Here is a 13,480-nt window from a genome sequence, read left to right on the forward strand (position 1 = left end):
GGGTAGATAGCCCGTACCAAGGGGGTTTACTTGAAAACTCTGCATACAGCAGAGGAAGCGGTAAACTTTAGTCTTGCAACAATAGAGAACCTACGTTATCTACATCAACGGATCTACCTAACTGAGTCATTGGACCTCTTACACTGATAGAGTTGTGTATCCAAGCTGTGAATCTAAGCTACCTACCAGCACCCTCCCTTTGTAAACATGGGTTGCGTAATGGTCTCAGGGTCGTACAAGCTTGTAGAAGGTCTTGTTAAGGGGATCAACAGTCTGTTCACTATGACAAAGACCGACATTTCAATATCATTGTGACAGGCTAGATGGGATATTGGAAACGACCCTAATATCGTGATTTTTCCTACTTACAATGGTGATCACGGTCAACAGCTTCCAGAGGGTCAAAAGGGTCAACAGCTTACGTAGGGGCTGTGCATCTCTTTGAGGCTGTGGCGCGACTGAAGATGTCGTAGTGACTGATGTGTTGTCTATACTTTGTTGTGTTAGATAAAGAAAGCGTGGGCTATTGTCGAACAGTTTCACAGCTTTATTCTGATATTGAGTTTTGTGATTGATGAGGCAGCCTTGTGGCCTTACTTGGATCTCTATTTTTTTTATTGTTGAACTACTGATACCGTACTGTTAAGAGCATCCTTCTTGGATGACTCGCCACCTCATTGCCTATACTTAAGAGCGACAGGATAAGTCTTAACTGGCGGCGGTAAATGCCGACTGACGGATATCCTATTCTATGTATATGCTCTCTCTCGTTGGTGTGCCTTTTTACGCCACGGTGGCGCACTAAAAGGTCCTCCTCCATCGGTCTCAAAGAGATCTTCTCTATATCGTTTCAATAGACCAAATGTGACCGGGTTGCCCTGATCACATTGCAGCTAGCTGAGCAAATTCGGTAGCGCAGGAGATCCCAAGCTACTTCTGCCATTCCACTGACGCGATAATAATAGATCAGTGCCGCAGCTCTAGCCAATCTTGAAGTTTCAAACTGATAGAAATCATTTCTACCGCGCTACCGAATTTGCTCAGTTGATGCGGTGTTTGTAATGGCAAGGCTTGCAGCTTTTCAATAGGTTTCAAGCCGGGCAGCATGGTAGGATAAATGCCTAATGGGTTGTCGCCAGCTTACCGAGCTGACACTATGTTGGTTGAACAATTGATGGCAGACCTTTTAGTGATTGTATGTAGTGCGAATAACATTTAGAAAAATCAACATTGCATGAGAAAAAGACATGTAGCGCGGCATTTGGTGCTACAGAAAGTGTCATATTAACCGATATAGTCCCTGTAATGAAGAGAGACTGAATTAAGTCGTAACGTTAGGCCGAGAGCGTCTGCCAAATGATATCTTCCATCTGTACAGTCAATGTATCTCACTGATCAGCCACAACATCCTTGTGGCACACTAAGGTCCCCTTACGGAGATTAAAGAGATCCCCCCCCCGTAAGGCGCACGTGGAGACAAAAGTGGGCTATAGAGATGGCTGTGAGTATCCAATCAGCAGTACATCGGATGAATACATCAATTTCCACCGTATGGAACCTTTCAATATCACTGGCAGAAGATCGCTCGTTTCCACGTGTGCCTTACAGTCTCCAATACATCCAAGCTGTGGGTTACCCGTCGTTGCACAACACAAGTTTGCCCTGTTTGCATTGCGGGTGCATCCAGGGAAAGGTGATGCGCATCTCGCGATGCTAATGCAGCTCCCAAGCTTCTCCAATGGATACCAGATTCGATTCATCATTAATTGGAAAATTGGGGCATCTATAGCAGTCCCTTCGTGTTCGTTCCGGGACTCCCATTCAGCTTGATACATTGGTCATTTTCCAGCAATGAGTTGGAAAGGCTGACTGTTTGGAGACAAAGACTCTATCCCTACAGCGTCGCTCTGGACCAACCGTGACATCATCATTCTTACCAGAAATAACATCACTGACTGTTTGGCTGAGCTGAGACTAAAGCTCCCCTTTAGTTAGCGGGAATCATGTCAATGGGAAGTGTTTCGTTACTGACCGCCAGATCAATTCTAGCGCGCTGCTTGGCTTTCTTCTGGTGAAGAGATACACGTAGACGCTGGATCGGATTCTTCATTCCTTCCATGCCTTTCGGACGTGAACTGCTGGGGCCATTCAGTTGCTTTCAACCACGTTTCCGGCCGGTACTCCACCTCATTGTACAACAGCATAGGGGTGACTGAAATTACTTGCTCATGGCGTCCGCTCTATTGAGCAACTGAAAAGCGTCCAAAGAATCCTTCCTTGCACCTTTCATTCTAGTTTCGTCTATCCTGAGATGCCATTTGCGGGTGCTATTTGCGGGTTGCAAAATGAGTACCAAAATATGAGTTGTGACCAAAACATGAAGGCGAGGCGTGTGGGCATTCATCTCATCCCAGCCACTGAATAAACACCTGATGCAGCTATGAGAAGTGAACAAAGACTTCTTGGCAATGTCCAAGCTCTGGCTCTCAACACAGTCTTGATGCGTTCTCACCGTACGAGATGTCGCTCTCTATGGCTCTCTTCCATTCTTTGTCCTGTTGGAAGCTTGGGTATACCCAATCTCATCATCATGATTGAACAGCGTGAGTACCTTGAGCTATGCTATAAGATGTTGTGCAAGTTCCATCATTGACTTGATTGCTTCCCAACTTCCCAACTTTCCAACAACCTTCTTACTGAGTGCCAAAACACCCAAGCCTTTCACATCGTTTTCCTCATCCATTTATACAACAGCAGAGCTACTACAAACTTTTTACAATGACATACCAGCAGAACGGGCAAAACCTGTATTACGATACGTGGACTGATCCGTGTCATTGCACCGCATGCAAATACCGGAGCATGAAACCCGCGAAAACTTGTATGGGAGATGTGAAAGTCGACAACGGCGACATCAAAACATGTGGGCGTGTACTGCCACTACGGCAGCGTAAGTACCCATAACTATTTGTAGAATGCAGGCTAATATGATCAGAAGAAGATGAGGACCATGATAGCGACGGTAGCGACGACAACGGCGGTAGCGACGACAGTGACGGTAGCGATGGGGACTCCAAAGACAAGCATAACACCAACTTCGAAGAGGCGATCTTCCTTGCCCTCACTACACTTGTCGTCACCGTCTTCGTGTTCTTTGCCACCGTCGTCGTCACTCTCCTCGTCGTCATCTTCAACGTCTTCATAGTCTTCAAGTCTATTGCTAGACGAGTCTAAGTGTTTGGCAATGAGAGGCGTGGTGGCGGTCAGGCAGGCGGGTGATTCATGGGTTAGAGTCTAGGCTGAAGGGTGTTGTCAAGGTTAGGAGTCGTTTATGTATTTCATCTATCTATCACGCTGCATATTTGGTGATACATAAAGGGCGATGAGAGAATGCAAACCACCTACCTACTGCTTACGTGCGATATTTGCGCTACATGTGCCTTTGCTGGGCCTGTGACATTGTGATATGAAATCTCGGCTTTATAACGGTCGACAACATTTAAACTCCATGCGACATGATCACCAATGCACTCAGACAGACATAACTGGGAATATGTGTTCTTAGAATAACAAGTAAATTAGATTAGTCCCCAAAGACACCTGGACTATCATCGCACAACTAACTAAGACAAAAGAAAAACATGTTCCAGCTTGTGAGGGGAAACCCTTCGGGCAAAAAACCCCTCCGATGACATGACTTGCTTGCCGCCTACAAGGTTGATCTTGGTGTTGCAGGAGGGCCGCCTACCAACCGCCATGAATTGCAAGAAGAGCCTCGTCTTTCAATGATGCCACGCACATGGCTTTGTCGGGGTGGTCATCGGGCAATCTCCAGACCTGCATCGCGTACCAAAACTCTCGGAATCCCATCTCCCCGAGTGGATTGTCAATCCATCTCTGCCACTGCCAAGTGTCTTTTGGAGTCCAATTGTACTCCTTACACATGACGACAGATTCGCGAAAACTTTGGCTGCGCGTAACGGTACGAACAAGGTCCTTAGGAACGAAGCCAGCATCGCTCCAAAAGTTGATTCCGATTAGTTTGTTGCTCTCATCAAGCATGAATGCAAGCGGCATCATGTGGTTATGAGCGAAGACGAATTCGGAGCAGTCTAGGCCCACCTCCTCGTAGTTCTTTTGCATCTTCTCGGAGGCATAATCACTGAAGTTGTCCCATCGGCCGGTTTTGGTAGTAAAGAAGGACCCCAGGTTCCCGCCGTCAACGCCGCAAATACGATCTCCATGCCACTTGGACAGTTGGTCGTAGGCTTCTGCTATCTGTTGCCCCCACCCTGCCTTCACGGCGTCATCGTCTATCTTTGGTAAGACCTCGGCAATCGACTTGCCCGGCAGGATGCTGTGGACGATGTAATAGTAGAGACCGTATACCCCATGGCAGTATTCAGTAGGTATCATGAAGTCAAAAGATCTCTTTGCCAAAGCCGCCAATGTGTTGTGTTGTTGTGCTCCAAAGTTCGGGGCGACGTTGAGGTAAGCTTGACCAATCTTGAAGAGTCCCCAGCTATGTGTCGACATTTTGCAAGCGTCGGTGATGGGACAGGAATCGGAAATCCTCCGAGTAAATGGTCTCGGGTCTAGGGCTTCTTCCATGGTGAAGAAGGCACCTTCGCCGTCTTCCCAGTAGGGTTGGGCCGGTTTCGAATAGTGTCGGGTTATCAAGGCCCCCTTGTTGATGATCCATGAGTTCTCACTGGTCTCCTTGACGAGGTCATATATGTTCAGGGTTCTTTCATCTACCATGGTGGAGTCAAGGTTGGATTGGAGTGCTTGGGTGATGAAAGTGAAGTGAGTGTTTCTGTAGACTGTAAAGAATTTCCAAGTGGTGCAGGAGATATGGGAAGGACGGACGACAAGGTACTTATACTTGTGCTGGTCGCTATCCGAGCTCATCGACCTCGACTCGACTCAGCATGGACAACATACTCGGACGAAATGTTGGAGCTGTTGGTTCTATTGTTGATCAGATCTTTCGTATTGTTATTTTCTGCGCCCTACCAGAGCGAATAAGATGTCAACGTTGCCAAAATAGCTGCATCATCTGGTGTGGTGCTTTCTTTGTTCAGTACTGCTGATGGTGTGGAGGACTCAAACCTCATTCCCACAAACATCAGCCGTGTGACTCGCAATGCTGCTGTGTTTGCTTAGAGTTCTTTCACGAGTCCAGGTCATGTTGGCTGCTATTCGTATCCTATTGTACCAAGTATCCTTTGTTCGCCAAGTTCACGAAGTCAACTACCGCTCGGGCGTACGCCACAATTCCAGTATTTTCAATCATTGGCTTCATCCATCGCTGACCATCAGCCGCAAACACTCACCAAAAGCGCGTTGAAAGAAAGGTTGCGTCGTACAGCCAGCTCGAATCTTCTCACAGTTGCATTGGCCGTCAAAGAGTGAATGATGTCCCAACTTTCTGACTGTTTGTCGCTGTTTTGGGTGTCTGTACTCTTTTGTGGTTGCTGCTCGAGACAAAGAAGCATTGTATTTTGTCTGTTCAGCTCGTTCACGATTGGTCTAGTTGAACTGTCGCTCTCGATTGACGCCGTCGCCATGCCTCCCACCTTGGAGTTTGCAGAGAATCCGCAGACACGTACGTATCCCTTCTTCAAGTTTTCAGGTGTACGCAACGATACAAATCTGCAGCGGGTTGGCCAATTTCATCGTGCGGGTATAGAGAATGATCTCCAAGGTAGGCGGGTTCTTTTCCTTGCTGACAACGTACTAACTATTATAGGATATACCCTGATGACTTGGCAAAAGGTCTTTGGATCTCCTGGCAAAGAGTATCAGCTGTTTCTGATGCAGATGAGACAGGCATTGAGGGATAAGAATGTTCACGGATATATGCGCGTACGATTCATAACCGCGAGGAAGCCGTAGGGCAACATTGATGGTCATATTGGATCCAAGACGAGACTTTCTTTTCAACACTGATATATTTACTGTAATGTACGAAAACCAACTATTATATATCATGATGTAGCCTGGTTCTGTCTCCATAATCACCAAGTCCTTTACTGTAGGGTCGGGAAATATTTGTTCCTCAAGACCCATGCTGTCATCCTCTGCTTACGTCCCTCAAACTCACAACCTTTCGGCTTACAAACTCACCGCTCGGTCATGAAGAAGCTCCAAGGACGCCCAAGCAAGGCGTGCAACGTATGCAAGAAGCAAAAGGTACTTGTCAGACCGCAAAGGAGCCCTTTCAGAAGATTTCTGACGGTACACTCAAGGTTCGTTGCTCAGCAGACCGACCACGCTGCAGGAGATGCACAAGGCTCAATAGCTCGTGCCATTACTATGATATCAGGACCCCAAACCAATTAAAAGTTGTGGAGAGGAGTAGCAGGACAAGAGAAGCATTGCTTTCAAGTCGTCCGGAGCCGCTAGCCTCTACCAGTGGGACTACTGTACCAATGACTCCTGACGAAAACTGCTCTGAAATCCCGTCTTCCCTGTTCAATGCCCTCGTTGAACTGTACTTCAACAATGTCTACCAGTCCAATTTACTCCTTCACAAAGCTTCATTTATAAAGTCGCTTGCAGACTCGGCTGTGCGACCTCATGTACTTCTCAGCATGTGCGCCTTAGGAGCAAAGTAAGCTTTCCTTGCATACCTAGCCACTGCCTCCAGCTTACCTCCTCTCAAGCTTCTACCGAGATGCGCATAACCAACTTATACTCAACCATGAAGACAAGCGGGAGGAATGGGCCAGGAAGGCAGGTTCACTCGTGTTCCAAGATGTCCACGAATTCCACAAAGATAACATAGTGACATTCTGCAACCTTTCACTATTCTGGCATAGTCAAGGCTCGTGGAGAATTAGCTTTCTTCACAAAGGTAAATTAAGCTATCCGTCACTATTTCGTCCAGTGTCTAATATCTCGAAGGAAATGCCTGTCAGCATCTCCACATAACCGGTACTAACTATAACAACGGCTTCAATATTGAATCAGAACTACGCAGACGGCGTGTCTGGGCATGCTACCTGATGCACTGTTTCAGTTCTGAGAAGCTATTTCGGTTCGAAGCTATCGCCGATATTGAAGAATTACCATTACCGTGGCCCGATGACAACTTCGAGGCTGGTGCACCACCTTCTGTTGTCGCAACTATAGCAAACGGAGTGGTTACAGGCAGTGTGTTTGCTGAATTGATACGCGGTTTGCATCTTTGGTATACCGTTCGAAACTTTAAGAACTGCCCTTTACTAATAAGTCAAGGTCCCATGTTGCACCTATTGTCAGATGCAAAGAAACGGCCCTCAGCTCCCGTATCCAACAAATCTTTGCTATTGAGGACAAAATCTTGACATGGTGGACCAATGTTCCTCTTCGCTTCAAAGTTGACGCTTCCGCTACCTCTGACGTCTACCCTGAATCGCTGCCAAAGATCCTCTTGATCAATTTTATCTACCATCAATCACTGTGTGCGCTACACTCTTCAATCGTGCCCTTGTTCTGCTGGTCCAAGGGCGATACATCTCAGTCGTCGGCACGACATCTCTCAGCTCAGATCGCGTTTGAACATGCAGGAGCAATATCTGTTCTGACAAGTCGTATCCTGAGTACCAGTTGCTCTCTGAGCGCCATGCCAATATTTGTCGCATACGCAGCGTATTCCAGCTGCGCCATCCAGATACCTTTCCTTTGGTGTTCCGAGCCAACAGTCAGAGCTAAAGCAAGAAGCAATGTGGAGTTGAACATGGGGGTTATCGAAGGGATGTCGTCGTATTGGAAGTTAGCTTCTCTTTTGGTACAACATTACCAGCCATAACCATTAACCACCTACTGACCCGTTACAGCAAGTCTATGTTCGATGTATTTACGACGTGCACAAGTCGAACCCTCCTAGCATATCTAATGAACCCAGATATACAGATTTCGCTGCCTTCTCACAGTTTGGAGTGGATTCAGACCTTGCAAAGGCGTCTATTCTCGAGTTCACGCGGATTTTGAGATCGGGCGAGAGTGGTTATGTGAAGCCAGGAGAAGAAAGTAGAGAGTTGATTACAAGTAAAGCATCAACGGAATCGTCAGCTCAGATGAGTATTTCAGGTGATGCAAGTCTTGATCAGATGTTTCAGGATACACAGCCCGGTATCTCAACGATGACTGCCCTCGATTCCCAGTTTACAGACTTGTCTAGTTCTATGGGCAACGAGTGGCCAGCATTTGATGTTCTGAACTCGCTCTGGGAAACTGATATAACTAGCTTATTTTTCATGGACGATAATGTTGACCTTGCAGGTGTTGATACAGACTTTATAGCTCAAAGACATCCCGGATAATGCATAACTCAAGGTCCTGGGTTATCACGTCCATAGAAATATATATTCGAAAAGATACGACTAGTACAACACTTCAGGTAATACAAAGCCTCGTTCTATTCTCCAATAGATACATCATGCGTAAGTTTATCTTTTGTTTGAGTCATGAATATACGTCTTCCCATCATGACTCTTCCCAACCTTATCAGCTGATCGGAGTCAAATTCCCGATAGAGTTAGGTCTCTGACCCACTATCTTTTACTGATCGCCCCTGTACCACAGCACTGTGCAACAAAGCATGCTCCAAAATTTAGCGCACTACGCCCCCCCAAGATAAACTCTAGAAGCCTAACAGTGGGCCACGTGGGACTGACTTTAGCGCACCTCAGGCACTTGTCAGCAAATTTTTTCATGATAGCTTCAACTTGGGCCATCTCGGGCTTAGACCTATTCAAGACAAAAGGACGCTTGTCACCCACTTTTTTCCCCTTGGCTCTAGAATAATTTTCCATTCTTCTTTTTCTCGTCTCCACGATCTTGATCTTTTACATCTCCACATTCTTTTCCACTATCGTATCAAGAGACAAGATGAGCACACCGCGTACGCTAGCGCTGCCTTCGGGCAGCTTACCGCCTCTCTTTGCCCTCGCCAAACAAGCAGAGTCTGATATCTTCAACACTCTTCATTACTTGGCCACCATATACTGCCCACTCTCGTTCCCTGTTTCTATCGAACTGGATGAAACGAAGCATGTTGTTGCTGAACCGGTGGACTCGGGATATACATCCGGAAACGAAGACGATGAGCCTGCTCCAACACCAACCAGCATCCGAGCAGATCCTTATGAGAAATCCTTCGCAGAAAGGTGGTTGACAGGCTTTTTATCCCGAGCCGAGGGCTTGGAGATTTTTACTTCGGAGGAAAGTAGCCAGCGTGCTTTGGACCAGGCAGCATATATCTTCGAATCACTCTTCGCAAGCGCCTTGGACGAAGATGATCAGAACTCACCATTCTTGCGACAGTTTTCTTTCGACACAAATGCTAGTCAAGGAGACAAGAAGAACATTTCAGTGCAGTTGAACGACGGACTCGCGGGAACAAATGACTCGGACTTTGAAGATGTGGGCCTTCAGAGTTGGGGTGCTTCCATCGTCTTTTCCGACATGTTGTGCGCGACTCCAGAACGATTTGGTCTCACAGATCTTTCTCTTACAAAACATAATCGGATTATCGAGCTTGGTGCGGGCACTGGGCTTGTGAGTCTCGTTCTCGGAAAGTTGATTCCAACGTTGGGTGTAACGGATTCCAAGATCATCGCTACCGACTATCATCCATCTGTTCTTGAAAATCTGCAGTCTAACATAGATATCAACCACTTTGACGATTCGTCAGTTGTTGAAACCAGCTGTCTTGACTGGGCAGACTTTTCACTCGATGCTCCTTTCGATGTGCCTGCTGGTATGCTTTTCGCAACAGATGTGGTGTACGCTCCCGAGCACGCCCGCTGGCTACGCGACTGTGCTACACAACTTCTTTCTGAGAGGGGAGTTTTCTGGCTGCTGGTTACTATAAGACCCAATGGCAAATTTGCAGGTATTGGAGATACCGTTGAGGCTGCTTTTACAGCAGACGAAAGACCTTGTGGGAAGAGCGGTAAGAGACTTGATATTCTCGAGAGGCAGAAATTGGATAAACGAAGTGGTGTTGGAAGAGGAGACGAGAGTCATTATGAGCTTTTTAGAATTGGCTGGGCTTAGACGAACGCATAGAAAGATTTAGACTAGACAAAAGGTATAGACTAGACAGGATGGACAAGGGAAACATGATAGATTAGATGATTTGCATGATAGATATAACGTTAGACTAGACACGGATACATGGCCACACAACGCAAATATGTCAACTACTAGTCTAGTAATATAGTATAGAACCAAGACCCTTTCTAGATGTGTATAACAAAACATGGCAAATAAATCAAGAGGAGGAAAATGCTAAATGTCTATACAAACAACAGGGAAACAAATGACCCATAGACAGCTTCATCTACGTATCCTTCTTCTCAGCCTTCTCGGCAGCAGCCGCAGCAGCAATTCTCTTCTTGGCCATGGTGTTGAAAAACGTACCGAGGCAGAAACCCACCAAACTAAAGAACGGCGCAAACATCTCCTTGGGCACAAACAAGTTTGCAAAGGTCAGCAATATGGGGTGCAGCGCACACATGCCCTTTGTCATGGGAACAAGCCCAGCGCGTACTGCACCGCGGACTTGGTCGGTTGTTTTGGCGCCGGCGATGATTGCCATGGAAGCGAGATAGACTGTGTTTTGGATAGGGAAGAACTACAAAATCAGTTTTTATGAAATATGGTAAGTAGAGAGGGTAGTTACGTACGAAAATCACGGTGATGAGCTGCTGGAGTAGAATCTTGCCCGGCAGTTGCTTCTGGACCATTGTGTTGAGGAAATGCGTTAGCGGCGCGGCGATGCAAGCCCCGTAAAAAGCCATCTTGGGAACGCGCGATGTGATTGCTGGACCGTAGCCTGGACGGGCATAGGCAAAGTACGATGCTACAATTTCAGTCAAGGCTGATAACGAGCCTTGGGTGAACATTTTTGTGCGGAGGGGCTTTAGTTGGAGTTGTTGGAGGTAAGCCTGTAATATGAGTATTTGTTCTGTACTGGACAATGATAAACAGAACTCACAGCCAGGAGGGCTTTTGGGTCGATGGCGCTTTTTCCATTTTGCGTGCTTGTTAGGGACGACATGTTGTTGATTGTATTCTGTTGTGAGTTGCTTATAATGTGATGTGAGTGAATTGTGGTGAGATGGATGAAATGTGTTGTTATTGTTTGATGACGATAGGAGGTGAAGGATACAAGATGCCTGAGGCAGACAAAGTCCAATCAAATCAGCCGTTTATATCAGCCGCGGTCCTCGGCCCGAGCTTCCCCGCTTGATGGAGATTACTAAGTCGGGAATAACTGCAATGAACTGACCAGTTTAAACAATATTGAATAGGTACTGGATTACAATAGTTAAGGGAACGGGAAATTACATGTATAGACGACTGTGGTGATGTCAACTTTATTGGAGAAGTGAGGCAACATGCTTTGGTCAACTGTCGAGTCTCGGCCGAGTGTGGAGATACACAATAAATTACGGATCCGGGGAAACGTGGAGAAACGGGGTAAACTCTTGGGTTACAAGATACCTCGGTACATGGTACAGGTGTTGTCTTTGTTGAACAAACACCAAGGTTAGTGATAATAATAACAGAATATTGTAACATGTTCAAAGATGGAAATCTATGCATATCCTTCTCGAAAATCCAAGAATTAGAGCTCTGAATATACCATCACAGACAACGAATCTGTCACCACATTCGGCACTATAATGGAATAAATAGTATAAAAAAAGGGCGTGTTGCCAAGTACCAACGTTCTACTTAGCCACAATCTTGGCTTTCATGCCCTCGTCCTATAAACAAGCTTATTTGACCGGATAGCTTATCGGCGGAAGTTTATTATTTTGCTCATTAACGGTTAGCGCTCGGTATTATCTCAGAAAGTAGATGACAGTTGAGCAATAAGATGCATATCTTTTGGATATTAATGGTGTCAGTCAGCCATTGTTCTTCCTCGCCATAGTGAAAACGTTTATAATTACTAATGCACTTCTATTTCTCTATTATTAATCTAGTCTTATAATAGTTAGGTTTCTAAATAAGTAAACTAGTCTATATTAATTTATATTTATAGAATTATAAAGTATATAATTTAAATAGTAATAAAATATTATATTTTTTAATAGTAAATAAAATAAGTAAAATATATTTAAATAAAAATATCTTATTAATAGCTAATAAGCTAAATATATTAATTAATATTAAATAAATATATATATATTTAAAAGGTCTTTAAGGGATTATTTAATTTTAAGATTATAATAATTTAAAATTATAGTTATTTTTAAAGTATAATAATTTAATATAAATATAATTTATATATAATTAGTAAACTTAATAAGTAAGTTTATATATTAAATAGGTTAATTTATATAAGTTTTAGTAAGTTTTTATAAGGTATATATAATATAACTGCTAAGGTTATAATATAATATAACTTATAAAAAAGATTTTATAAATACTTTTTCTCTTATAAAAGCTACCTTTTATAGCTTAAATTAAAAAGGTATAAGACTATATAGCTAAAAATAGCTAAAATAATATTATACTTTATAGATAGAGTTATATTTAATATAACCCTTTTTAACTTAATTATTATTTTAATAAGGTTAAATAGTTATTAAAAAGAAACTAGCTATATAAATAAGGTAATATTAGCCTTATTAAGGGAATATTTAATATTCTTATAAGTATTAGCTATAGTAATATAATTATTATATTAAAGGTTATAATAGAAAATAAATATTTTAATTATAAATTAAATTAGCTTAATATATTATATATTAAAGGTAAAATAATTTACTTTTTTACTTATTTATATATTTATTTCTCTTTATTATTATATTAAATAAAGAAAATATAAGCTATTATTAAAAATCTATAGCTTTATTTTAATATAGAGTTTTATAATTAATAAGATAGCCTTATAGCCTTATTTAAAAGTTTATTTTTTTATTTATTAAATTACTAATACTATACTATTATTATATACTATACTGTTAAGGGTATCCTTTTTAGATAACTTACTATTATATCTATATAGCTATAAATTTAAAGGTATAAAATCTTATAGCTAAATATAGCTAATATTATATTATATTAAGTTAAATTAAAATAGTTTTTATTAATAAATATTTAATTTAGCTTTATAGTAATTAAAATATAAAGCCTTTTAAAAGCTATAATAATTATATTAGCTATATTACTAATATTAATAAAGTAATTATATTTAAGAGCCTATTTATAGTTATCTCTTAAAGGGCTTAAGTTATTAAATTAAATAGTAAAATAATATAATATTTTAATTATAATTAAAATTAGCTTAATATATTATATATTAAGTATTAAATAATATACTTAATTACTTATTTATTATTATTTTTAATTAATTTATTAAATATAAAAGAAAAAAAATATAAGCTATTATTATAAATTTTATAAAGCTTTATTTTAATATAGAGTTTTATAATTAATAAGCCTTATAGCCTTATTAATATATTATTATTTT

At 42.5% G+C, this 13,480-nt stretch overlaps 5 protein-coding genes across 5 annotated transcripts, besides 13 other annotated features; 3 read left to right on the forward strand and 2 right to left on the reverse strand.

Moving 5' to 3' along the window:
* Positions 1-2,991: 2,991 nt before the first annotated feature.
* Positions 2,992-5,190, reverse strand: FPSE_03261 (uncharacterized protein; the record flags this gene model as incomplete). The annotated part of the gene is made up of 6 exons (XM_009256380.1): positions 2,992-3,294; positions 3,417-3,545; positions 3,714-3,744; positions 3,800-4,816; positions 4,945-5,012; positions 5,113-5,190. The coding sequence occupies 6 exons, from the start codon at positions 5,188-5,190 to the stop codon at positions 2,992-2,994; spliced, it is 1,626 nt and encodes a 541-aa protein (XP_009254655.1).
* Positions 2,995-3,072: a microsatellite.
* Positions 3,131-3,210: a microsatellite.
* Positions 5,191-5,568: 378 nt separating the features above from the next.
* On the forward strand, positions 5,569-8,309 carry FPSE_03262 (uncharacterized protein; the record flags this gene model as incomplete). Its single annotated transcript, XM_009256381.1, has 9 exons — positions 5,569-5,608; positions 5,753-5,868; positions 6,002-6,037; positions 6,067-6,251; positions 6,329-6,616; positions 6,669-6,859; positions 6,976-7,195; positions 7,243-7,774; positions 7,824-8,309. The coding sequence occupies 9 exons, from the start codon at positions 5,569-5,571 to the stop codon at positions 8,307-8,309; spliced, it is 2,094 nt and encodes a 697-aa protein (XP_009254656.1).
* A 568-nt stretch (positions 8,310-8,877) lies between these two features.
* On the forward strand, positions 8,878-10,047 carry FPSE_03263 (uncharacterized protein; the record flags this gene model as incomplete). Its single annotated transcript, XM_009256382.1, has 1 exon — positions 8,878-10,047. The coding sequence occupies one exon, from the start codon at positions 8,878-8,880 to the stop codon at positions 10,045-10,047; it is 1,170 nt and encodes a 389-aa protein (XP_009254657.1).
* A 286-nt stretch (positions 10,048-10,333) lies between these two features.
* On the reverse strand, positions 10,334-11,053 carry FPSE_03264 (uncharacterized protein; the record flags this gene model as incomplete). The annotated part of the gene is made up of 3 exons (XM_009256383.1): positions 10,334-10,627; positions 10,680-10,940; positions 10,991-11,053. The coding sequence occupies 3 exons, from the start codon at positions 11,051-11,053 to the stop codon at positions 10,334-10,336; spliced, it is 618 nt and encodes a 205-aa protein (XP_009254658.1).
* Positions 11,054-11,393: 340 nt separating this feature from the next.
* FPSE_03265 (uncharacterized protein) lies at positions 11,394-11,635 on the forward strand (the record flags this gene model as incomplete). The annotated part of the gene is made up of 2 exons (XM_009256384.1): positions 11,394-11,544; positions 11,586-11,635. The coding sequence occupies 2 exons, from the start codon at positions 11,394-11,396 to the stop codon at positions 11,633-11,635; spliced, it is 201 nt and encodes a 66-aa protein (XP_009254659.1).
* Positions 11,636-12,025: 390 nt separating this feature from the next.
* Positions 12,026-12,199: a repeat region.
* Positions 12,200-12,211: 12 nt separating this feature from the next.
* Positions 12,212-12,384: a repeat region.
* Positions 12,385-12,393: 9 nt separating this feature from the next.
* Positions 12,394-12,439: a repeat region.
* A 236-nt stretch (positions 12,440-12,675) lies between these two features.
* Positions 12,676-12,760: a repeat region.
* Positions 12,761-12,769: 9 nt separating this feature from the next.
* Positions 12,770-12,801: a microsatellite.
* Positions 12,802-12,804: 3 nt separating this feature from the next.
* Positions 12,805-12,889: a repeat region.
* Positions 12,890-12,904: 15 nt separating this feature from the next.
* Positions 12,905-12,963: a repeat region.
* A 93-nt stretch (positions 12,964-13,056) lies between these two features.
* Positions 13,057-13,205: a repeat region.
* Positions 13,206-13,238: 33 nt separating this feature from the next.
* Positions 13,239-13,372: a microsatellite.
* A 6-nt stretch (positions 13,373-13,378) lies between these two features.
* Positions 13,379-13,448: a repeat region.
* An 11-nt stretch (positions 13,449-13,459) lies between these two features.
* Positions 13,460-13,480: a repeat region.

This window comes from Fusarium pseudograminearum, chromosome 3, assembly GCF_000303195.2.
Source record: "Fusarium pseudograminearum CS3096 chromosome 3, whole genome shotgun sequence".
NCBI lineage: Eukaryota > Fungi > Ascomycota > Sordariomycetes > Hypocreales > Nectriaceae > Fusarium > Fusarium pseudograminearum.